Source organism: Perna viridis, chromosome 1 (genome assembly GCF_037379345.1).
Source record: "Perna viridis isolate PV_CMFRI_1.1 ecotype Kerala chromosome 1, ASM3737934v1, whole genome shotgun sequence".
Lineage (NCBI taxonomy): Eukaryota > Metazoa > Mollusca > Bivalvia > Mytilida > Mytilidae > Perna > Perna viridis.
The window spans coordinates 64,168,072-64,195,023 of record NC_142445.1 but is presented as its reverse complement, the minus strand read 5'-3'; the positions used below and the strand labels follow the sequence as shown (position 1 = coordinate 64,195,023).

General features: G+C 31.6%; 1 protein-coding gene across 15 annotated transcripts in view; it reads right to left on the bottom strand.

Annotated features, from left to right (window-relative positions):
- LOC148629831 (focal adhesion kinase 1-like) overlaps nt 1-26,952 on the bottom strand; it is a 50,498-nt gene that overhangs the window by 9,979 nt on the left and 13,567 nt on the right. For 3 of the 15 annotated variants that reach the window (XM_088558139.1, XM_088558146.1, XM_088558096.1), the window contains exons 2-20: nt 14,299-14,508; nt 13,658-13,833; nt 12,711-12,798; nt 12,228-12,307; nt 9,051-9,168; nt 8,694-8,834; nt 8,137-8,214; nt 7,709-7,919; nt 7,120-7,164; nt 6,272-6,302; nt 5,468-5,520; nt 5,224-5,280; nt 4,819-4,851; nt 3,839-3,936; nt 2,862-2,946; nt 2,503-2,606; nt 1,171-1,286; nt 592-782; nt 48-252 (exon numbers count right to left, since the gene is read on the bottom strand). In XM_088558139.1, the coding sequence (XP_088414265.1) occupies nt 48-252; nt 592-782; nt 1,171-1,286; nt 2,503-2,606; nt 2,862-2,946; nt 3,839-3,936; nt 4,819-4,851; nt 5,224-5,280; nt 5,468-5,520; nt 6,272-6,302; nt 7,120-7,164; nt 7,709-7,919; nt 8,137-8,214; nt 8,694-8,834; nt 9,051-9,168; nt 12,228-12,307; nt 12,711-12,798; nt 13,658-13,833; nt 14,299-14,379 (1,991 nt within the window). In that variant the 5' untranslated portion in view covers nt 14,380-14,508. Of the gene's footprint in view, nt 1-47; nt 253-591; nt 783-1,170; nt 1,287-2,502; nt 2,607-2,861; nt 2,947-3,838; nt 3,937-4,818; nt 4,852-5,223; nt 5,281-5,467; nt 5,521-6,271; nt 6,303-7,119; nt 7,165-7,708; nt 7,920-8,136; nt 8,215-8,693; nt 8,835-9,050; nt 9,169-12,227; nt 12,308-12,710; nt 12,799-13,657; nt 13,834-14,298; nt 14,509-15,322; nt 15,430-18,692; nt 18,747-19,094; nt 19,170-19,242; nt 19,668-22,257; nt 22,540-26,952 lie in introns of those variants that run through there. The other 12 variants (XM_088558100.1, XM_088558142.1, XM_088558150.1 and 9 more) reach the window with 12 other exon arrangements.

Genomic DNA, 26,952 nt, shown 5'->3' with positions numbered 1-26,952 from the left:
TAGGTCTTTCACCTGGATTTTCAATAAATGACAAAATGTTTACTTACGATAGACGACCCTTAATATCTGCAAAAGAAGGTCGACTGGAAGGTTCATATGACCAGCAGGCACACATCAGGTTGTAGAGGGAAGGAGGACAGCCAGGAGGCAGTGGTAATCTCTCACCATTCTCTATTTTTCCTATAACATCATTATTCTTCACACCTTGGAATGGTTTTATTCCATACATAAGTATTTCCCATATACACACACCTGCAAGCATGAACATAAATGAAATTATATTAATAGTTCTGAAATTCAATCTTTATCTTTTGATTTGTACCAAACAATTCAGTTTCTATTCATTTAGAAGGTAGCCTGTGTTATAAAAAAAAAAAACTTAAAATAACAGAAAACTTCAAAAGATCAAACATGTTTAAAATTACTGATATTTCAAGATCATTAAGTAAATGTGTATCAAATTTAAAAAAAAATAGCAGATGGATACGTGGGATTGCCACAGGTTTAAACTGCAAAAAACATTTCTGGTTTATTTAGTGATTCATTGAATTTTAATTGAGCTCATAAAAAAATTAACATAACATGACTTACCAAACATCCATACATCACTGGCAGTAGTAAATCTCCTGAAGTTAATTGATTCTGGTGCCATCCATTTGATTGGTAGTTTCCCTTTAGATGCCTTATAATAACTTTGTTCCTCTACTACTCTAGACAAACCGAAATCAGCCAACTTAACACAGTCATGTGAGGATACTAAAACATTTCTAGCAGCAATATCTCTGAAAAAGAAGGGTAAAGCAGTTTTCAGAATGCATAAAAAAATACCCAAGTATCACAAATCTTGAAAAACACTGTTGAAATTAGAATAATATTGATTCAATATGTTTTATGTTACGGATGACACAAAGTAGGTACCCCCTAACTCCGATGAGCAGATGGAAGGACAAGTGGAGTATAATAGAGTAGTATCTTTAGACTAAAAATATTCCATAAAGCAAGAAACCTGTCATATCATTTAATTCCCCCCTTTTACTTTGTTTGCATAAAATACTTAATATAACATCAATTCAGTTCTGTCTATTGACTATAAATAATTAACATGGAATCAAAATATGAATCTTACAACTGAAATCACTCAACCAACCAACAAAAAAAGATCAATCTTACCTGTGTACAAACTTTTTACTCTCTAAATAAGACAAAGCTGTACTGAGCTGACATGTGTAAACAATAAGTGTACACAAATCTAGCCTTGGACGGTTGTTCTGGAGATAGGCACGCATCTGTAATGTATAGTAAAAATTTCGAAAGGTAATGATTGTAATGTATGGAAATAACTCTGTCCAAGCATACAGAAATATAATGGGAAACAAGCTAACATCACCTAATAATGGTTAAAAAAATCAACTGAAAGTTTTCCTTTGTAGCACCTTGGTATCATTTGCCACTTTTTGTCCTATAATTGTTATGTTAAAATATCCTACATCATGTACCATTAAACAAGAGGCTCCCAGGAGCCTGAATTGCTCACCTTGTTGAATTTTACCTTTCAAAGGCAATAAATTAAACAAGAAGTCGTCCAACAATTTTGACTGAAGAAGTCTTTGGTAGGACTTAGCTATCATAGATTAACTATCATAGTTTTCAAAATATTGACTGAAAACTATTCATAAAACAGTCATTTTTCCCCTTTCAAGGGCAATAACTCTTAGAAACTTTAAATTGTTTTTTTGAAAAGATCTTGTGATAAGTCCTACTAAAGACTTTTGTAGTCCTAAAAATATGGATCATTTCAGCTATTGAAAGAATTTGGATGAACGGTTTTGGAGATATAAGTGAAAACTATTGTCTGACCCCTATGTCCTATTTTTAAAAACGGTGGCCATGTTTTTCGACAAATCAAAAATTCCCACATTAGTTCTATGCAGGATACCCAAAGAAACATTCATACCAAGTTTGGTTTCAATTGGTCAAGTAGTGTCAGAGGAGAAGATTTTTGAAAGAAATAACATTAAAAATAGCAAAAATCGTTGAAAAAGAGCAATAACTCCAACATGGCTTAATGGATTAAAACCAAAATTTGACCAGAGATAGATCTCATCATGCTGAACACTTTGACTCCTGTCAGAAATCAAAAATCACCACATCAGTTCTATGCAGGATACCCCAAAAAACATTCATACCAAGTTTGGCTCTAATTAGTCAAGTAGTTTCAGAGTAGAAGAGTTTTGTATAATTGTTAACGACGACGAATGCCAAGTGATGGCAATAGAACACATAGTCTTTGGGCCTTTGGCCAGGTGAGATAAAAAGGAGCAACATTGGGCAAAAAAAACTGTCTTGACAAAATTGTAATGAGGACATAATAAATAAAATATCAAATAGTTGTATTTAGTAAAGTAGATCAAATTACAATTGATTTCAATTATTACATCACATATGATGGAAGAAACAAAATAAAAGACAATACTTAAGTCACACCTCTCCATATCTACATACCTCACCATGCTTTGCTAACTCCATGACAATCCATACAGGTCTTGTTTCAGAACATATACCAATCAACTTGATTATATGTGGATGATCAAACTGTTGCATTACAACTACAATGAGATATGACAATCTAAAATACTGCTAAACTAAGCTTTAGATGTGAATCTAGGTACTGGTTGAACATTGTGGCATTTAAATGTCATGATAGAAGTGTTGTTTTTTTTTTTTGGCGACAAACTCTATTATTTCTTATTTCCATTTCTAAGATTTAATAATTGAAGAAATGGAAGAAAATCCTTGATTTTATCCAAGATACACAGAATTAAGCTCATCTTTTTATGATTTAAATTTGTTTGGAAACTTACAAGCTTCCTCTAAGAATTTTTCTGTCATGGTTTCTTCATTTTCCTCTTTACAAGTTTTAACTGCTACTGGATGTACATCTCCTTCCTACAATAATTAATTTAATATTGAGTACTAGTAACATCTGATGAAAAGACCAATTTTTTTCTATTTTTAATATGTTGTTTAAACTGCTTCTAAGTATTGAAATGAACTAAAATGTTCAAAAAGTCTTTCTTCTTGTGGTGGACAAAAAATCAATAGGATGCATTAATCATCTTTTCAATGGACATAACTCTGGTTCTGCCACAACACACTCTTTGTAACCCTTTTATTAGAAGGCTTCATATGGATTATCATTGTCCATTCCAAAAATTAAAATGCCTCAAGCTGTCTTTCATCACAAATTTAAACATGTGCATCTTTTTATGAGTCACTTCATTCTAAATTTGCATTAGTCTTAGATGGAAAGATAGTTAAAGGTAGTTTCTAAGGAAAATCTAAATAAGTACTATAGTTATCAATAGCCCAAAGATGCTCCTTTAAATGAAAGGAAGTTGACCAATGGTAATATATAATTCCTGATTAAATATTAGCATTATAAAGCTTTTAAGTGTTTCTGACTGGTTCTCTGAAGTCTTGAGATAAAACAATGGTTCATCATGAAAATTAAGAAAATCTAGAACCAGGTAATAGAAAAGGAATAAAAAAAATCTACTACATTGTCTTATATATGCTCATGTTCACAGTGTGTAAAATATTAAACTTCAGATGATTAAATTACCATTTCCTATTGAACTGACATAGAAAGATAACTGGACAATTGATAAGGAGATTTAAACTTTCTTTCAGACAATTCATTTACCTGTTGATTAACACCTTAGATGTTTTACCTGTTAACTTTCAGAATATGACTATATTATTATTACAGTTAACCCTATAGCTAGCTGTAACTGTAAAGAAGCCTAAGAACAATATACATATATGACCATAGGATTACCTTATCTGTCCAAGCCCCTTTATACACATCACCAAACTGTCCTTCCCCTAACACATCATACAGCTGGACATTGTCTCTCCGCAGTTCATAGTCCTTTGCTGAAAATCAAACAGTTTTGTCTTACATAAACTTCAAGTAAATCTGAGAATGAAATCCTGCAGGACAATACATTTTGACAAACAAACAACAGAATACTGCACAAAATATTTTTTCTAATGTTAAATATCTCCATTTAAACATGCTTAGCTGAGAGGGTGTAAGATGAATTTACTTCTTTCCCAATCAACTAAGAAAAACAAATTTGAACAAAAGTAAATTGTTTTAAATGTTTTAAAATTGTATTTTATTCTAATAAAACAAGAGTTCTTTTCAATTTAGTTTAAACAATTAGTAGTCCAAGACAACATGCACAGCCATACAGAGCTACATGCAGTTCATTAGATCTGGTCAGGTCACTGGTAAAACTAATCAATAAAATAAAATTAATCAAAATGAAACTACTGGTTGGACTAGTTTGCTACCATAAAAATGATGAGAAAATCATAAAATGAGAAACATAGAAATGAATAAAAAGAAAACATTTAGTTCTAGAGGAAAACAGGAGGCTATTATCTTTTCACTAATCTTCATTTTTCTCGGCTTTCTAATTGTAAAAGAACAGTACAAGTACAGAATGAGATGAAAAATACTATCAAAAGATTTTAAGATTGGGATGATAGACAAATATGGATAGAGACATGCAAGTACATGTACATTCTTGTTGTATCTATTTCATAATGCAGATCTAAAATGAACACTTTAGACTGAACTCTAAAATGGAACCTATCGAAAAAGATGACGAGATGACTTGAAGGGGCATATCTTAGGAGATGTTTATTCCTGAAATATTAGTATGTATGATTTATACAATTAACCCTGTTTTATATGATGTAAGAGTGAATTATGGAGCATGCATTGTCCCATAATGCATTGTAACTCACACTTCCTCTTCCTGCGTCTGCTTCCTCCTAAGCCTAGTTGATAGTATCAATCATATATAAATCAACAGCTCTGGTAGCCTTATAGTGTCATAAAGCATTAGCAGTCTGATTACAATGTATGCATCTGTTTTTAATTATTGTGATCAGAGAAAAAATTGTCATCCAACTCATCAAATTCCCATTATCAATTATTTTGCCTAAATAAGTTTAACACAATCTGTAATCCCTTTCAATAAGTTTAAGAGCATGTATAAAAATGTTGCTAAAATCAGTGGATATTAAATGATAAATTCCAACTAAAAAGAATTTTAAGCATTGATAAGCAAATCCTAAATAAATCTTTCAAGATGTCTATAAAAGGGGACATAACTCTTCACAGAATATAACAAATCATAAATCACTTACTCATGGGTGTGCTGTAGTCACCTTCTTCTTCTACTATCTCAGCATAGTCAGAGATCCCTACAATAATGATTTGAGTAAGGCTAAGCAAATGGTTATACTGGTTGTCAGATCTTTCCACATTTTTAACTAATTAAATTACTAATTATTGAGTATAAGGGCAAGTAAAATAATGCATTCTTGCAATGTTTCCATATGTAAAACATCAAAATTTGCCTACTTATTAAAGTATATAGTCTTTACTTACTATCGAATCCATTTCGGTGTTCATGTTTACCATGGCTGTCCACTCTTTTAACTCTACAATATAACCAAAAAGAACATTAAGACAAAGTTGAACAGCTTATGTGACACAGTGCTATGCCTTTAAGATAATGCTATAACTAACATAATCTTGCTTTGTACAAAGCATTGAACAAAAACCTGTACTAAACATTGTTATGTTATCAGTGAGCTGCAAGTTAATATACATTTTTGCATTACATTCAAAAGTGGTAATTAACAACTTATATTTTTTAAAGGTGAAAGGTTAAGTTAATAACAGCAGACAGTAAATTGAAAATACATCATTTGTAGCAGAGTTACACAACAAAATCTTTTTAAAATAGCTATTTTTATTAAATCTGGTAGACAAGTAACTTCTTTGCAAGATATTCTTTAAAAGGTTCAATCCCAGTTCCATCCTAACACGTATCATCTGTACGGATATGTAAGTAATAAAAGTTTAAAAAGCAGTCTTTATATATGTACATATCACACAGGAGGTGATACATGCATATCAAAACCCACAATATTTGCTTTTACTTCTAATTCAGAAACGGCCACATACCACATAACCAGAAAGGACTATATTTACGTAAAAATAAGGTGTGTCCAACATAGATTGGTGGGTTTTCCTGCACCTTTTATCACCTCTACCACAAGCAGTATCTTAATTTCAAATAGACTGATACTGAAATGAAAAACAACCTGAGGTAGACAATCAGATATACAGACCAAAAAATTTTGTGCAGTTGATTATACAATACGAATGTGTTAAGTTTGAACCCACCTAGATTTTGGAGTCCTTGGAATCTTTTCATCTACAAAATACAAACATTTCAATCCTATAATGCATATATTCATATAAAACTTTCATATAAACCATTATCCATGTGGATTGTCACAGCTTAATAAATAAAACAAAAATGAAGTTAAAAAAAACAGTAGTTTCAAAAAATTACAGCCAAGAATGAAGCTTCAACTTAAAACAACCAAACAACAGCAGACATGGATAGTTAGTGTCTTCATTTGATTATTATTTTCTATATTATTACTGATGAAATTAACACGCTGATATGAAAGTTATGAATGATTGAATTCACAGAATATCACCAACAAAGATTGATTTTGATTAAAAATTTGATTTGATTTACAAATATATGAATTTAACTTTTAAAATTCAAATCTAAATACCAAATAAAATAATTTAAATTAGAAAGAAGCAGGGAAGGATAATTTGGAGATAAATTTGCCAATAAAAGAAGGGTTACTAGTAATTAAATCAATTTTGGAATTGTTCTGGGGAAGGGATGAAATGTGCAAGTATTCAAGGAACAAAACATGGTGCAGTATGTTGTCAAGGTAACAATCGTCTGTGATAAAATACACTACATTAATAGACATTGAAACTGACTTAAAAACATAATAATAAACAAAGACAAGCACAGGACTCATAAAACAAAAACTGTTCAGCTTCAATGTCTTTTGAAAAAAAATAAAACAGAGACTAAATTCAATAAATTTGGATTAAAACATGCAAAAATATACTAATTAATCCTGCACCAAATACAGATACTTTGTGTTTTGGAGTATATTTGTCACAGACAGTGAATAAAAAATCAGTCATGCATGACCAACCTCTCTTTGGCTTCGTGTCATTGAGTGGGACCCATTCTACACCAGCTTGATAAAGAGTTAAGACAATTTGTCAGTATTAACCCAGTCTCCAAGGTCAAAAGTTTATTACAATGCACATGATATTACACTTAGAAAATACTGACTCAAAAACTTCATTTTATGAACCTGGTGTGCAAGCAACCACTTAAAAACTTTCTGTGCTTGTTATTTGCAAAGTATCTAGAAAATACAGATGAGACAGAACAATGATGTCTACTTGTTTCTTTAGACAGGAGAAGGACAGCTATAAGGCATTTATTAAGAAAACTAGCAACTACTTTCAAAAAACACTCTTTACCTATTTATTGTCTAGATACACAACTATGAATCATATACTTTCCTTAATTAGACTATTCACACCTTTTTTCAGTTTTATCAATAACTAATATCATCTTAACACAAATAAATGTAGGTGCATGTATAAGAAAAATTGTTAAAAAGTCTTAAAAAATCAAAAGGGCACAAATACTTAAATTATTCTTTATCATTTCAGAAAAATCTACAGTAAAATGCTTGAAAGAATGTAAAGCAAAAATTTGGCATAAATCACCTTTTCTACTCCACACAGAAGAGCTGATGTCATGTACAAGACGACAATACCCGTCAATCAGATCAGCCATGTCCTCTGCATCATCTACAGATGCACATGTAATGGTCAGTGGCTCTGTTGCACCCGCAACTTTAATCTGAAGGATACCTTTGTTTTCTGATGATGATGTTTGTATGGACTGAACCTGACTGAAATCCGCCATGTGGGTTGGCTAAAATGGATTTTATGAATTTTTATATATACAAGTATCTTTAAAGGATTTCAAACAGAGAATTTTCAAAAAACATGATTTTATCACACAATTGGCTTATACACATTTTTTTAGATGTTAATCAACATTTAGTTGTTCAAGGATAACAAAATATCTTGTTTTTTCACTTAATCTATTAAACCATTTGGTATACTACCAACTAATAAATAATACTAACAGAAGAAGCTTTTTCTGTCATGTAACTTATTCCTACATCAGGTCCAATGACTAGCTCCATGGAAATACTCCAACCAGACTGTAACAAGATCATAATAAAACAGTTCAATGGTTTTAAATAGGGGGAGGTAATACTGAGCAATGAATTACAAAAACAAAGATATTTTTGCTTACCCTACTGGTGCATCTGGTCCATGCTCCCAGTTTTTAGTGACGTCCGAGTTATTTATACGTTTTTGTTACTCTGTATGTATTATTTTAATTATTTTATGTTCTTTGTTGTGTATGTCTGTTTTCCATGTCTGGTCTTTGTCCCTGGATTATATTCTTTTGATTACCGCTAGAACCTTGGTTCCCCTCATTACTCTTTGACACCAAACAGGCAATACAAATAAAATTGAAACAAACATAGTCATTTGGCACTAAGTAATATATATTCTCTGTGGCCAAATTATTCACTTTTCTGTGAAAGTCTAGTATCTGACTGAAACTTTCAAATACATATATTGTCATAATATATGATAACACATACACTTTGACTTGAGAAATTAAACTTACCCCTAAAGCACATCTAAATCTTTCCTGTTCAAATTTACACACAGTTTTCAGTGTATCAAAGAACTTGTAAACACACTCATGCTCAGCATACTGTGCATACTGTTTAAAATGATGCTGAATCAATTTCCTTAAAGTTTTGGACTGAAATTAAAAAGTAAATACATTCAAATTGTTTTTCCAAAACTGTCAAATCACTTTATTATATTACTATATTATATATATATATAACATAATATATCCATAATATATAGTTCCAATAGAAAGGATAACATTTGATCTTAGAATATGTTCCATACAAGAACATTAAAACCAAACAGAGATTGCATTTAAAATCAACAGTCATGGTACTTATATTACCTTAGTTGATTCTATCACAGATCTAGGGAGGAAACGTTTCAATCCAACTTCTTTCTCTAAATATTCAAAGTTGGACTTTTTATCTATGGCAACTTGAGGCATATCTTTGAAGAATCGTCTGAAATGCAAAATACCTGAATTAAAGTACATGCAATTCACAATCATTTGCAGATTCAGGGGAGTTGTTTTGGAGGTTTGAGGTCTCATTTACCAGTTCTAGTTCAAATGGCCACCCCCTAAATAGTACAAAAAACACACTGAACCTTGATCTAAGCATTGAAAGAGCATAATATGTGTGTATGTTGATCAAAAGTTTTCAAAATAAAGCTGAGGATGTGTACTTTGAAATCATATTTGTAATTTACTACAAAAGTGTATGAATATTGTTAACATGTATGAGTAATTTGCCTCCATGCTGTCAGTTAGCAGAAAAAGTAAAAATGTGGATTTTCAGTATTATTTATTCAAGTCAATTTTTGTGAAAAATTACTACAATCATCATACTAATAACATAATGATTCGAAAGCCTTATTTTCTAAGCTCCACAATGGTATGCAAAATTAAGATGTCATTTGTCCTGAGAATTCACAATGAAACTTTGAAAATTATTTTTTTAACACGTAAAGTAATGAACACGTTAGAAGTGGTTGGTGACACCTGAATCTCTTTCTTCTGATGCAAAATTTGTCAATTTTGTGCATAATTTGGGAAAATATTACCAATAAAAATCTGGAATTTCCCTTTCCAAATCTCCAGATCTACACCTGCTACATAGATAACAAAAATCACCAATAAAGACACATCCTGATAAAATGATCAATGTAGAAAATTAGGTTTGTAAAATAAAATTAATATTCTTTTGTAATCTAGCCATATCGTTTACAATGCTTATTCCCTCAGTGAAATTTGGAATTAAAAACATTACATTATCATAAGAGTTTCATTAATGATATTCCAAAAATACAGAACAAAAAGCCCATATCTAATACACAAGGGAGTAAATCAATGTTCTGTCCATGAACTTTAAGAATAAAAACAGTGCCAGCATACAATATCAACATTATACATCATAAATTCCATCCCACAACCTTTCATATTTAATTATTCTGAAGTTTAGTAATGTACTGGGTGAACTAGTGCATATAACTGCAAAGACCAGGTGATATCATAATTTTCTATTCCAAGTTCAACTAATTAACTAATGTTGTATAAGACAAAGAAATGCTGAATAAATAAAAAAAATTCAATACATGTCTTAATCCTTACATTCAAAAATCCTTTACTTAGATTAGCAAGCCATCCATACTGTGATAATTCTAATCAGGAGATACTTCAAGCTTATAGCCATTTTTGATTGGTCAAGAACGTTGTTGCAAGAAAGTTCATACATGCATGAACTTCGCCAGATCGTTCATACATGCATGAATGCCAGTCAACTTGAAACCAATATATGTTTGTTTGTTTGTTGGGGTTTAACCTCTGAGCAGCAATATTTCAGCTATATCCAGATGATGAACATGAAGTGGATGATAACATGAACATGAAATGATGATGAAATGAAAAATGGGATAGGACACAAGGATAATGGGGTCGAGAAATTTTGATTGCTACTGGAAATAGGGAGAGGTGGGTAGAGTCAGGCAATTTAGCCTCCTGTGGCGGAGCCCTATGGTTCCTACTCCGGGAGAATACCACAGTGAGGTTTTTTAACGTGCGAGGAACGTGGCATCTTTCCCAACAAGGTGCACCACTATGGTTTGTGGTCAGGTTTTCCGTATTATAGCCTGACAACCCCAGCACGTAACATGCCCGGGGTACCCCATTCCACCACCTAGGGCACACAACCCAGTTGCTCTGTGGGCAGAGCGCCCTAGTCCCTGGCTAGGCTTCTGAGCACTATTTAGTCGCCTTTTACGACAAGCTTAGTGCTGCTGCAGGCCTATTCTTTTGACATCCGGAGCTGCACGGGTCTGAAACCAACATGGCGGCCATGTCGTTCGAAAGATGGAAGCAACGAAGTGAACAGCATAATATAGCCATAAGAATTGTTTATTACACGCACATTGATTTTAATGGTCAAGTTTGTTTACAGAGAGTAATTTTCAGCTCGGGGAAAGAAACTTATGACTGAGTCTGACTGAACCCTTGAAAAAAACCTTGTTGTAATTTTCCTTCTTTCTTGTTGTATTTCCTTCATAATTATATTCCTGTTGAATTGTTTACATCTTGTATTTTTCAATGCCAACTATTTTTCCTTCTTTCTTGTTGTATTTCCTTCATAATTATATTCCTGTTGAATTGTTTACATCTCGTATTTTTCAATGCCAACTATCACTTTGTCCATGCTGCCTTCACTGTTGTTGTGCAGACGATTATGTGTAAATATTCGTCCACGCTCCCATGTGTATGCAAAGGAATGTGCGTGTATTGAAGTGTAAACATAAACACAGTGTATAAATATAACCGACTGAGGCTGCTCAGAGGGTAGCTTTGACTGTCGGATAGAATTATAAGGATTGAACAGCTATTTTCGGTCGTTCATGCATGTATGAACGGATATCTCCACTCCCAAACATTACATGTACGGCCTTTGGCTGTTCATTGAATTTGGGAGCCCTGAGATCCGTTCATACATGCATGAACGACCAAAAATAGCTGTTCAATCCTATAATATACAGTAAAACCTGACTAAACCAAACCATGAATTTACTAAAAAAATTAAAACCCAAGACCTTCCAGAGCAGGAGGTTTAGCATACTAAAAAACCTGGTTTAACACACTTTTCATTTTGAAATGCCTGTACCAAGTCAGGACCATTGCAGTGGTTTCCAATTTTCCGGGTTTTTACTCTGTTATTGCCATTCATTATAAAGACTTTCCTTTTGAATATTCCTCTTTACTTCTGCCTAAATTTTATCAGTTTAGTATTTTGTTCTTACCCTTCATCCCTTCATATCAGTTTCAAAGTATTTTGAGCTTGCATAAACTGAATACCATTGTTAACCTATCTAAACGGTTTTGTGTATAAGGGTTTAACTGTACACAACTAGGAAATAATATATTGCAACCAGTCATTATGATATTGCACTTATAAAATAAGTAGTCATTTCAAGATAACTGAAGAAACCACTGACTTTTAAGCTCTTGATAAGTCGAGGACAGATTACATATAATTACCTCATTTCTATACATCCTAATCTAATAGCAACTTCAGGGTCTATAGTTTCAGCTATATCACGCATATAATCATTTCTTATCTGAAAATTATGAAATTTATGCATTATAACAATGTACAAATGTATTAAAGAGAGAACAGTTCAAAGGAATATACTATTCCTAGATCCTTTGAAAACTTTTGAATTTGAAAGTTGATTTAACATGCGCCTTTTTTTCTGTATCATTTGGAAGGTAAATTAAAGTAAACAATGACTGAAAATTAACAGAGTTTCTTCCAACAACAGTTAAATATCCTATTTGACGAACCAGTAACTTTGAAAAAAATAATACCTTTTAATACAGCAGAGAATGATAAATGACTTTAGATTCAAAAGACTTGTACATGGTTTAGCTTGAGTGTTTGCTGATACAGTTTGAAAAAGAAAAAGAAAATATGGTTTGAAAATTTTCAATTCACAATAATTTACAAACTGAGGAACTCACCTGATCATAAAGGTAGAAAAATGTAACTTTGTCTCGTTGAAATAACTCTTGGAAACTCTTTGGTAAAAATCGAACTCGTAACTCATATCTGGAAAAAAAACAAGCTTTGAAAAATAACCAAAATGTCTGATGTCTTTAAAATGACATGCATAACAAACAAATATAGATGCTTTCTTTTAAATTTGAAAATAACTTCAGGATGTAGCTTCTTTTAAAATTCTGTAAAACAGTCACATGTGACACCCACATCTTTGTCAACTACTTACTGTAATACGTATTCTACATGTAAGTGTATCATCGCTAAGGGTCTTAAGGCTGTGACGTTAAAACTGAACACTAAGAAAAACTTTCAGAGAGGATTTGGAGCCTTGTTTCTAAATCTTTTGGGATGAATCCAGCAAAAAGGGGTAAATAGCCATTTAACCAGTTGAAGGTTTTTTTTTCTAAGATGACCTATAGATTTGCATAAAATTTCATGTATATTTAAATAAAAAATTGAATAGTTCTGTATTTTGTCTGTGCATTTAGTATTGATTTAGTCTGAAGATGTCATTTTTTCTACTAGAATTTGTTGGGTAACAAATTTTTTTTTATGATAAATATCTTACGAAAAAAAAATTGTATACAAGAAAACTCTATCTTTTTTTACTTCATAGCTAAAAAATAATGCTCTTGGTAATTCAGTTTCCTTGATATAATCATAATTTCTGATTGAAAAGTTACTGTGATAGAATTATTGTTATTGCCAGAGGATTTGTCTATTTTAAACTACATACAAACAAAATATTTAATGATAAATAAACACTAATAAACAATATTTTTAAGAATTTGAAAAACCATGAAAATTGATGTTATATTATTATTAGTACGGTAATTGTCTTTACATCGTTTATAGAACTAATTTTTAAAGAATATTATTCAGTTAATAAATTATCTAAATCAATTACCTCCATTCTTCAGGTGGGTGTGACGATTCATATTTTTGTCGTACTTGGTACATGGATAAATTATTATGAAGCCAGAAGTTCTTTCTTGTCACAGTATGTACAAGTTTCAATGCATAGCACTTAGCAAAATATCTCTCTCCTGCGGCCAATCTTCCCACTACTAACTTGATTATGTCCTACGAAAAAAGATTATAAACATTAAATGCTAAGATTTTACAAAATGGGTCTAATCATTTCTTGAAATTCTTGAAAAAACAGTGTTGCGGATATTTAAACCTTAAAGATCATTTGAATGTCAAGGATATTGAAAAAAAAAAAAAATATATATATATATATGGTTATACCACCCTAGTTATCATACTAGTTTATTTTAGGTTGTCTGTTCGTTAATAATTATTGAATTAGGTATTGAACCATACATTTATAACCAAAAGAAACCAAATACTGGTAGTCATTTGATCAAATTGTGAATTGGCTATTTTATGAATGTGGTTGAACACATCTTAACAGAAGAATCTTTTAAGGAACATTATTTGTATATTTCCTCTGTATTCCATGATAGATTAAAATCAAAGACCGCTCAGTCTCAGCTGACGATGTTGTAATTGAACTTAGATCAAGGAAGCAAAACAATAACTTACTTTTACATCAGTAGCGTCACCATATTTCACCATATTAAATCCACCATTGGGGAGATGGACCTTTAATATTGACCGATCCATCAGGAATTTTTTAACTCGCTGATCAAACTGAGAATCTGGATGTTCACCTAAGGGGTCTACTACTAAATCGGAGCATGCCTCACATTCACCATCTTGTATTAACTTCCAAAGTCTACTCCATCGAGCAATCTGTAATCCAGAAAATAAAGAAATAACAATAGTCTTCATCATGAGATATAACAAAAAGTGTACTACATGTACAAAAAATGTTGATACAATTGTGGTAACACCACTAGTGTTTAAAATGTAAACAGAATAGATTAAACTTATAAATACCTGTTTTTAATATTTAAAGACATTTGTATAATTAGTACATGTATGAGATTATATACATGTACATGTAGTACTGATATACATTTATTCTTATTGTACTCGTAGCATTACCATAAATTTATACCTTATATAGAATTGCTTTATTATTTCATATCTTGGTGACCCTTCTTTATTTCAAATCCAATAATGTACTAAGTCTCCACTAGTATTACACAATGATAGAAGAAAATTAACTTAGGCAGAATAGCAGTTTTCTTGATTAAAAGGTACTTTAAGGACTGAGGCTTGTCAAAATGGTGATGGGGCCTTACAATTAGCAACTTAGGCCATAAATCAAATATAAAAAAGTTACAAAAATTGATCCAGAAAAGAAACCATGAAGACTAAAATATGAGGAAATATTATTCAGTAGATATACAGGTAATACCATGACATAATAGTAACGAGTTTTCAGTACAGCCTATATAATACATAACAGAAGCTGGAAATGAATAAGACATCATGTAAATTTTCTAATCTGGAATCTGCATCTTAATTCACAGCTGCGATTCTTATACATAAAATATTCTCATTTCAGAAATGAATGTGTAAATTAAATCAGATAGTCCTATAGAATGCAATGATAACAGATGCCTCCCTGTGAGGTAAAGGATGATTTCATCCAACTTACTTTCATTAGGGATTAATCCATTGTAAAAGATCCATGTGTAAATAAACAATGTAAACAAGAGTAAACAAGTTAAACCTTTACTACTCTGCACTTAAGTACTGGGATATGATTAATCTGTTGCCCTTGAGACATGTTAATGTCTAATCGGACACACTGGTCACATAAATATGTTTAAATAACTACTTCCTATTTGAACCACACCTTTAGCAGTATTGTACCCCTAGATTATTCTTTTTTATATAGAAAAAAACCATATGATTATTTACTTTATTATCATAGATAAGCATAAAGTATTTAGGAATATGACGGTGAAAAATAGTAATGAAACTTATTGAAGTCAAAGTTCATATCTCTTGTCCAATCAATCATAATCACCCTCTGGAAGACAGGGAAAGGATATGTCAAGAAAAAGAGAAAAGAATGTGACAGATATTGTACAACTGAATATAAAAACTAAACAGAACTGAACACTGCTACTGTCCTAATTAATATAAAACATGCGTTTTCTTGACATAATATGCACCTGAATGAACGAGTTTCATTAACAACTGGTGACAGAACAAATAACAATTAACTATGATTATCATCATAAATAATTATTGTAACCTATGACCTTTCCATATCATCATGGCCTACTCTTCTGACATTTATGCTAATAATATTAAATTTGAGAATAAAAAACAAAGCACCATGTGTTCAACAGAACAAAACCACATGTAACAGGAAAGAATGTTAAAAGTAAAGACTGTATATCAGATAAAATGCTTGTCATCCCATAACAATCAATCTGAAGTAAAAAAGGCAACATGATTCTGTTGGAAACCGAGGTCATAGGTACAACCCAATACTAGTAACTTTACAGAATGAGTGCCAGCTACTGAGTATCTAAATACCAATATATTGCACTTATTTCTGTTTAATTATACAAAACCAAAAATCTATATTGGTGTCTTGTAATAATCCTTAGATATCTGAGAAAATATTAGAATTTACTGTATCACATAGCATCAGGACCCTTCCTTTAAATAGTTCTATAGTGAAGCTTAATACTTCAAAAATATTAAGCTTTGATGATGCACACATGAAATATTACCAACTCTGCAGAATCCAGCATATTGTGAGAAAGTTTCTCCCCTATCATTAGAATGAAATTGTAAAAACTGATAAAACCAAGTAAATTTGTAGAAACACCCAGTTTTCTGATTAGATTTTAATAGAAGTAGTACTATGAAGCCCCACGTGTCTCAGCTGAAATGTTTTAGATTAATTTAATGAAATATTACAAAAACCATATTTCAATTTAACCATCATGTAACTCATCATTGCCTGATGGTTAATCATTTGATTATAGGTATAGTTGAGGTTTCATTCCTACAATTATGTAAAACCAGTCTATTATTTGGATTCCTCTAATTATATAAACAGTTTCACATACATGTACCACACAAATTCAAGATATGATTCTCGACATTTGCATCAATGAAAAAATGATGACCTTAATACATTGTATGTTCAAATCATGAGTAACAAAGCATTGTACATGTGCACATTTGTCTTTTATAGAACCTGTCTGACCCCTGGAAACAATATAAAACCTAGGTAAATCTGGACCCAACATGAAGTAAGAACACTCTAAGCCATAACAACCCAAGTTCTCAATACCTAGACAACATCTTTAAATTTCATTGGAGACATTTGACCAAGAACTTATGCCCCAACACCCTTTAGCACAATGCATAGATTATTCCTAATACCAGACTTCATCTAAACATTTCAGTGCTCGACCAAGAATTGCTGCAGAGAAAACACCTACGTCAACAATGATTAGTAATATCTGATTTTATACAACACAAGTGGTATTGCACTTAAAATGTTTATAAACTGAGTGGAGATGATTACTCACAACAAAGCATGCCTACAGTGATTAGTGGTAACCGTTCTAATGGTCAGACAGTACAGTCAAATCAGCAATTCCAAGGACACATTTGGTTTGAAAATCATACCACAGAATTAGTCAATTCAGCAGTACTATGGTCATAGGAAGTACTACATTTTTGTACATGTACATATAGTACATGGTTTGAAAACATTGCCATAGAATTAGTCAATTCAGTAGTACTACGGTCATAGAAAGTACTACATTTTTGTACACGTACATATAGTTCATGGTTTGAAAATATTACCATAGAATTAATCAATTCAGCAGTACTAAGGTCATAGGAAGTACTACATTTTTGTACATGTAATTAGTGGTGCAAATAACATACCACAAGAAATACATTTCCAAGGGCAATAGGAAGCAGTGCACTAGTACGGGTAAATCTTATTTTTCAAAATATAAAAACAACAGTGAATGAGCTACAAAATAAGCAGTCCCAATGACAGATAAAGTACAAACAGGCAGTGAAAACCACAGCAGCTAGTCAGCACACCTTTGTTATTAGCAGGACATGAAACATTTCTGAAATGACATGGGTTAGGAATAAATATCAAATAGTTGGTAAAATATGAGAACACTTTTACATACAACAAAAAAAAGAAACTTTAGTGATTGTTGTCCCATCCAAGGACAATTGATTAAGATAACAGAAAGTATCTGCAGGCTTACTATTAGTGCTGAATAAGCTTCCTGACACCATTTTACAACTCCTTTTTAAAAACATGAATATATTAAAGTAGAAAATATTTCCTGAACTTATTATATAAAAATTATAAGTAAAGAAAGTTTTAACATTTTAACGAAAAGGTTGAGTTTTATAATTTTTCTAATAAAATAATATTATCACATTTTATGTATCTATGCTTTCTAGGCTAGCTAAGAAACTGTTATAGATAATATAGGTTTTCCTATAAAATTACTCACTGTAGTATTATTAGGCTAACCACAGTTTTGATGAACTGGGTAAGGTAACATATCCTACATACTTTATTAATAAAATAATTGTGACATTTATTGATAGAAAAAGGCTTCATACTGGTCATTCATCATGCTTATATCTATCTCTAGTATGAAGTAGGAGGAGAGGGTTGTTCTTCAGTAAAGTTAATTGGAGAGCAGTTTTGAAGTTTCCTGCAGAAAGAGTTTATTACTCCTTATATTCCACAATCAATGTAACAAACGTATCAAGCAAATATGTGAAAACTTCTTCATAAAATGCAAAATTTACCTGTGAAAATTGTCTTTAAAACTATCAGGTACATAAAATGTTCAATAAGCTTTAGTTTGTGGCTAATTACAAAACTATTCATAACTTTTTAAAAAAATCTATGTCAACGAATAATGCAAATTAAAAGGAAGAAACAAAGAAAATCATGGTCACTGACATTACTATAGGTATATGACTGCTAAGGGCAATCTTGGCATAAATACTTGTAATGTATCTGTTGGAATCCTACCAGCAGCACCCATGTTGATGTAAAACCAATCAATCTAATTCAATACTAGCAATGTTTGTTTCTTCCTGGTAGTAAAGAAATCAGAATGAACTGATTACATGAGAAATGAGCCATGAAGTCTCCATATTAAATATGGTGGTGTCTAAAGATAATATATATGTACTTTAATATTACTGTAAAGAAGCATAGAGAGGACAAACTTAATGTTCCAAAAGACATTTTTTATTCATTTTAACTTCCAACACCTTCAGAGGCAGCTTACTGTTACAAACATCAAAATGATTACATCTGTCTGAACAGTACTCATAAATCAATGAAACATGTATAATGCAAAATTACAAATGAAGGATATTACAACCCACACCCAGTTAAATACCTGGTCAGGTTCAACAGAAAACTTGTTAGGAGGGGTCTCCACAGCACAATAACATCCCATAATGTTCTTTTACAGTATCCACCCATCCACCCCCATTTTAATTCCCTTTAAAAACTTCATTAATCATGCTAATGGTTTACTTATTTACCTGTAATTCTCACCTTTTACACAATAAAAATACCAAACATACAGAAATTCTAGATGTGTGTCAGTAATTATACCACGATATTAGACACAATTATATCAATGACCACCATAACATCCTAGGTCTATCCTAGGTCGAATTGGATGTGTCACTAATCACCAATCAGATCCTTAACTCCATGATAGAACTAATTAAGAGTGTATTCATATTTTAATAAACAGATGATTCTTGTGCATTCCTCAAGGAACAAGTAATCATGTGAAATCTTCTGTTTGATCTTGATAAGTATTTCCCTCTAATATCAATCCAATAATTTCTTAATCAACCAAAACATCTCCTGAATATAAAACATCAAAAACAAACATGGCCCATTCTTTACAATACACAACCTACTACCATAGTATGAATCACATTTATGTCTAATTTCATACACACGTTTTTAATCTCACATCTATGCTACTGATTATATCCATCAAATTTGAAAGTAATTGCTTCAGTGGGTCACTCACCTACAGGTCCTACATAACTGTCAATAAGTAATGCATGTGCAAGATCATCTAGTAGAATGGGGCCCAAGTAAGGAGAATTGACTGTGTGCTGTCAAGTTATAATTTGATAGCTCAAGGAATAAACTACACGAAAGATTTAGTACAGAATAGAATATTGTGAATGAATAATGTGACAAGTGTGTAGGCATGTTATTCTTATTCATTTATATAATTGTTAAAACTTTTTATTTCAGTGCAACTGTATCATGGGAAATATTTAATAATTAATAATATATGTGTACATCTTCAATAATAAATCAATATAACTGTGGACCAAAAAAAGGGTGGCCCAGCCTTCCTCCATTAAAAAGGGTGGCCCAGCCTTCTTCCATTAAAAAGAGCGGAGTTGGAAAAGTACAAAAACAACTGAAGAAACTAATCAATAGCTGAAGAGACATTCAGTCTGAATTATTTGTAACAAATGATAGCTTTATGGATTCTGTTAATATTGATATTTCATCCTGATGGAAGATGAAGATCAGAAAACTAGAAAACAGCATTATAAGTCAACACTATATCTTCTGAGAAGTGCAAAAAATAGAAGAAGCTCTTACGGTACCTGTTGAGAAAAAAGATTAATTTCAAGATGTTTAAAAAACACAAACAACAATAGTGCTGCTTCTTTCAAAAAAATTGTCAACTACCCACTGTTCCATCCAATGTCATGAAAATCTTGGTGATTCACTGGCATGTAAATACTGACATGAATTATCTCCTCTTTAATATGGAAGATGTATGCTTCTGGCTGTAAATGGGACATTTCATAGCTTATTTACGAAAAAATACAAACATTATATTTTTCTACTATACACAATCCATCTAAACATTTTAATTTTATAGATGTAGTGAGACTGTAAGGTTGATTATATCAGAAATAATATTTCAGCACATTGAAGATCTAAATGTATACTCAACATTAATTAAAATTCTACAAAAAGGTACATTGAAGAGAATTTACATTGGAACAAAAAAAAAATAATGCAGATTTGTACATGTAATGACACATTATGGCAAAAACAGGAGAAGTAAGAGAAACTTATTTTGCTTTAGGAAGTGTCCTTCCATTTCTAAAGACTAGACATTGAAATACAGGAATACTTCTTAAAATGAAAATGCTGTCCAGCCCCTTGATTTTTACTTCTTTATGTGATATTCTCTTACTTTCCATTGGCCTTTTACATATTAGGTATGTGGGTGTAAATTGTTGAGCCCAAAAAGTTCATGTATATAAAAAGTACTTGTAAATTATTTCAAAACAAATAACCATAATTAAAGTTATACATGAAAAAATCAAATTCAATCAGTGAAACTACAGAAGTGGGGAAAATTACTAACCATAAATCAGATGAGATTTTTCACCCACCTTTCATTCATACATTATAATTACAATTATATAGGTACATGTATATATAAAAATTACTTTATAAAAGTACAGCCTTAACTGAAAGTTATATATGACAAGGTATTTCACTTTCACAATGGTAAAGTACACATAAAATGTAATCCAGACTTTGGAATGAAGCTAGTAATACATTTTTTTAAGATTTTATTTTTTTTTTCAGTAGGAACTAATGTGGTGAATACTTAACAAAAGCATTTTTCCAACTGACTGATTTCACCCAGAATTGTAGAAAGTATTTTTAAAGATCTGGGTTAATAACTGCACTTCCTAAAACAGTACCAGAATTTAATGTGTTGTAAATGTTTTGGTTGTGGCTTTAATTTACTGTCAACTTTTAACCAGAAAAACTAGAGAGAAACTTTGTGGTCATTTGTAAATTCATCACCAGAATAAAATGTCATAAACAGTTGATCTGAGCTTGTGTAAACAGGATTAAACCTTTTCATCCTTAACCCCATAAAGAGGAAAGCATTGAAAATGTGAAATAAATTAAATTTGCTTTCCTATAATAAAACATGCCCTTTAATGATTTTGCACTCTAAGATTCTGCTCTGGCATTATCAACAGACAAAATTGACCAGTTATTGGAAAAGAATTTTGAGAAAGGGCTATTTCAAAAACTCAAGATTTCAAGGAGCCATTCTTTACATATAGTTTCAAATATTTCAAATGATCCAATTAAAGTTTCACTCCTCAAATGGCCAGTGAACCTAACCTACTAAATACTTGGTTTCTTGGTTTACCTTGGGGTCTTCCCAAGAGTACTGCCATCATTCTGTTTGGAAAAAGTACTGATATAAAAACTGACACTTTTAAAATTAAATTTTGTCCAACAATGATATAGAGGATTAAATTTCACTTTCAATAGTGGAAAATCCTTGACTTCTCTAAAAATCAATGGTCTGTGAGGGAAATTGAAAGTCCTCAGTAAAGAGTCATTGAAAAGGGTTGAAGGTCTAGGACCTGGGAAAATTTCAAAGGTCCTAGGCCAGAATTTGACGGTACTGGACCCCAATCTGTACTAACTTAAATCCTTGGCACATGCAGTACTCCATATAATATACTAACCTGAGATCTATCATAAAGAACCCCATCATGCAAGAACCCTGTCATAACATCCCTAATATACTCTTCCAATTCCTCATCATTATATTCAGATACCATTTTATAATTTTCACGATAAATCCATGAAGATCTTTCCATCACGACGATATCTTTTTTTTGATACTGAAGGAAGTGGCTAAGTAACCTAGTAAATCCCTTCATTATCCTACTGTATCCTGTTAAATAGCAAATCTGATGATCGGACGTTGTTTTTTACTTATGACTATATTTAACTTGTAGTAATAGACACTCAACTCATCTTAAATCCTGTGTCAAATAATATGAATAAAAAAAAAGATACATGTACATGTACAAATCCATATTATGTCTCCCATAAACTGAATAATCCAATATTGGTCTGCAAGTCCCTATCAGACAGTTCAGACCAAACAAAGGTCTGATTAAACAGATAACTCCCTTTCATACATGTATTATCACTACCACAAATAGTAATTATTTATCTACTTATACATGTATTTCGGTCAAAATTCATTATCAGTTTTTTTTTACACAACACAATACACCATAAGAAATCAGACCATTATATATGACTTAAGATTGGTTAGTCTACAAGATTAGGTCTGAACCACCTGAAATTTGCTTCAATCATCCAAATTATCTCCAAATAACATCTTAACAATGACAGAAACTTCACTTTTTCAAACTGCTAATTGCTTAATCTTTCAAGCAACACCTTCAATTTCAAATAACTGTCCAGCCACTATTATTATCTTTTGTATAAAGAGATGAGTCTCCAACTATTACTGCATACAATGGTTAGTCCAGGCAAATAATTGTTCAAAAAGACCTTAACCATTGAAAAACAGGACTCCAGGCTACATTGTGGAAGAAAGTCTAGAAACCTGTAGGCTTCACAAAACAATAAGAGGGGGAGGCCTTAATGTCATGTGGTCAGAGCTGGTCATCAATAGTGACCACTACATGTATGTTATTTGTCACTTGTCAATCAGGTTATGTCAGGAGTCATAAAACCCTACCATAATTAAGGTAGTAATTCCTTTCTGGAGTCCATGTATTACACAGATATATAACAATACTGTTTATAGTGTAAACAAATTAAATCTAATATTGTACATCCATACAGGTACATGTATCACACAGACTTGCTAAAACAATTTTAAGGACTTAATTATTTACTGAGTAAACAGATTCAAGTATTAACAACAATTTAGACCTCTCAAACCCTCTAGTTCAAGGTTACAGGGATACCTACACCTCACACTAGACCAAAGGCTTTAGACATTTCAAGCTTTGTCAAAGAAAGGAAGGAAGGTTTATTACTCTACAAAACCTGGTTTAACCCACCATTTCTATAGGATATGCCTGTACAAAGTCAGGATAATTGTGGTGGTTTCAAACTTTCCCGATATTGCCAGGGACTTTCCTTTTGATTATTGCCGATAGTTAATCACTTCAGTCATTTTGTTATTATCCTTCATGTGACTAACTTGATGATACAAATTTAGAATGAACCAGTATTGACAATTAACATTACAAGCCCCGTACAGCCATGGATTTTGAATGGATATAAAGGATATACAGCTATATTAATATATGTACCACACCCATGATACATATCAATAGGATAAACTTTAAGTAATTCTTTTTTTAATATCATACATATTTAAGGTGAAAATTTGTAAAGACTTTCATTATTTTCCATTAATTAAAGGTGTCAATGATCAATATGCACCTATACACTTTGATTATACATGTACCTGCATCCTTAATTGTTGGTATTGAAATTATTGAAATGTATAAAAGAAAAGTTGACAATTTTATCTCTTAATAAAAACGTCCCCAAAATATGTTGCATTCTAATGTATTTTCAATAATTAAAGAATGATGACACACCCTAGTATATTACAATAGTCTATACCATTTCATTTATTTAAGTAAGATCATGAAAATATAATATCTAAACATTATACTAACCTCAATGATAGGATATTCAAAAGCTAAAGAAATTTATCCTTCCATTGTAAATATATAAACACTCTAGGCCCGTTTAACTGAAGAGTAAAGAAATTTCAGTGGCAGATCTACATGTAAGATCCAGTGAGTCAAATTTCAATTTCATAAAAGGGGGGGGGGGGGGCAAACCACCCTACCCCAACCCAGATTCCCTATGACTTATGCAGTGCTACAGTATAATGTTTGTATAACCATTACATATGTGACAGTAGAAGTGAGATGATTAATGAGATAACAAAGGTATTCAGTTTCCGAACTCTCTAGTCATGTCCTCATCTACAATCCCTAAATCTGATTTAAAAAAAGTGGCAAATAAACAACATGGAACACCAAAAAAGAGGGGAAAGACAAAATATTTTATACTTCATAACTTAAGTTAATCCTTTTTGCGATATTAAGGTACAGGAAGTGAACTGTATCATTTCACAATTAGTTAATGCCCTTAAGCATTGAACTCAAAATAAGGAGAGATATTCACTTGAACAGAGAAATTTCATTCAAGTTATAGAAATGTAAAAGTTAATTTGACCTCTCAAGATTGATAAAATGTGTGCTTTATTTTAACTTTGAAGTTTACTTAACTAAGTGATTTGATCTTTTGTGGTAAATATTCTCCCAGGCAATGGAATAAGATAAAATACATTTACAATCAATATCCATCAATTTATTTCATTCACACATCTACAATTCATTGCTATTGCATAATTTCAACTTATCTAGTTCAATAGATTATATCACAGTCTGTAGGCATTCTTCTATTTTCAATTTTGACTAAGACAGGATTAATCAGGGGCCGTCATCTGTGAAATATAGCATGCACATCAACTGTGTCAGCTGACACACAAAAAAAAATGACGCTGCATGTCAGATTTTAAAATTGTACAGTTTCAGAGGTAATCTATCCTTATTCTTTTGTATACCATATTGATTGTTAAAGAAACTGCAATTACTCCCTTACATCCAGTGCACTTTAGTCCTGGATGATGGACGATACTCCTATGCTATTATAAATACTCAATACACAAGTAGTTAAGTATTGACAGAGAATATAACAAAAAAGCTTTTGTAGTCACCAAAATAACAAAATATTGATATATTGACAAAACCTAACCCAGAATTAGAGAAGATACTGCAGCAATTATGTAACACAGAAGATCTGGGTTAGAAAGTTTTTAAAATCTTTTAAAGGTGGGTAAGCTGGGACCTCTCATTCTTTTTTACATTTTTAATTATAAGCAACCTCAACATAAATGTAAACTTTACATAACACTGTCCAAACTCTGAAAACTTTACATAACACTGTCCAAACTCTGTAAACTTTACAAAGCACTGTCCAAACTCTTTTTTTCAATTGACTTCTGTTTATCCTTTAAATTTGTTAATAACCCTGATTCCTACTTTATGAGCTTTATCCATTGGCCTTTCATTCTCACATTCATAAAACATTAATCTGGCATGATACAGAACAATCAATTCAAAATATTTTGAACCACATGTACAGTTAGCACTAGGCAAAAAATTTGTGTGTTAGGAGAGACAAAAAATTTCGAGAATTGAAATACAGCTAACTTAAATTACAATTTGCTCTCAATCTATAATGATATTTTTGTCACAGAATGAAGAATCATGGCCTTAGGTTTGACAGATGTTTATTGACTAATTGTTGAATTGTGGACACAGGAAATGTTCTCCTGAGGCCAGACCAATAACAAACATGGCTAATATCACCTTATTTGGTTGAAAACCATTTTCTCAGAGTGTTAAAGTAATCTAATGAGGTGCATCTTTTGTATGGCTAGTTTTTGCCCCCCAGGGGAGGTAATCTGTATTGATCAAATAATGTTCTTGATGAAATTAATCGTACAAAATATTCATCCTGAAAAAGACAGGTGTGCTGCCTAAAATCAATAGTAATGGCTCACTTCATATTTTTCAACAATGACGCTTTAATGATTTTTTAGATTTCAGACTGTTTTTCAACTGATAATCAAATATCTATTCATATCTGAAGTCGCGCAGATGTGGGACTGCATCAGTTACTATAAATGATTCACTTTACCCTTTGTTTTGTCATGAATTTTCAAAAAAAAAAAAAACACATCTTGAATGGTTTTGAACAGAGCTGAAATCTGATATGGACTGATTGTTCACTAGGACATGATGTAATGTTCATGACGTAATTATCTTCTTTGTCTTGGTGAAACAAGGCAAAAATTTCCAGAATAATAGAGCCTTATGACATTTCATAGTAATTATGTTCCATGAAACCACTTGGTTTTCCTTCCACTTTGTTATAATATTTATTTCTCTGTGCCATTATGTCCAAAGAATATTTTCACTCCTACTGAAACCTCAGACCACAGAACAAATACTGGTAATTATAAAACAAGTTCCTTTGATCACTATAGGAAAACTATAGTTAACTCACAACTTCATTTGAAATGCCTGTACCAAGTCAGGACCTTTGTGGTACCAGCTACTCTAGTGGAGTATAATCTATTTTGTCAGATTTAATTTAGACTTGATTATAGATCAGATTAGTATTCAGTAATTTTGTTGTTACCCTTATTATAATCATGTAGCAAGAAAACAAAAAAGGCTACAAATTGTTTTTTTAGTCTTTTCAGAACTTTCAAAACTTATTGAAGTGAATATTCACTAATG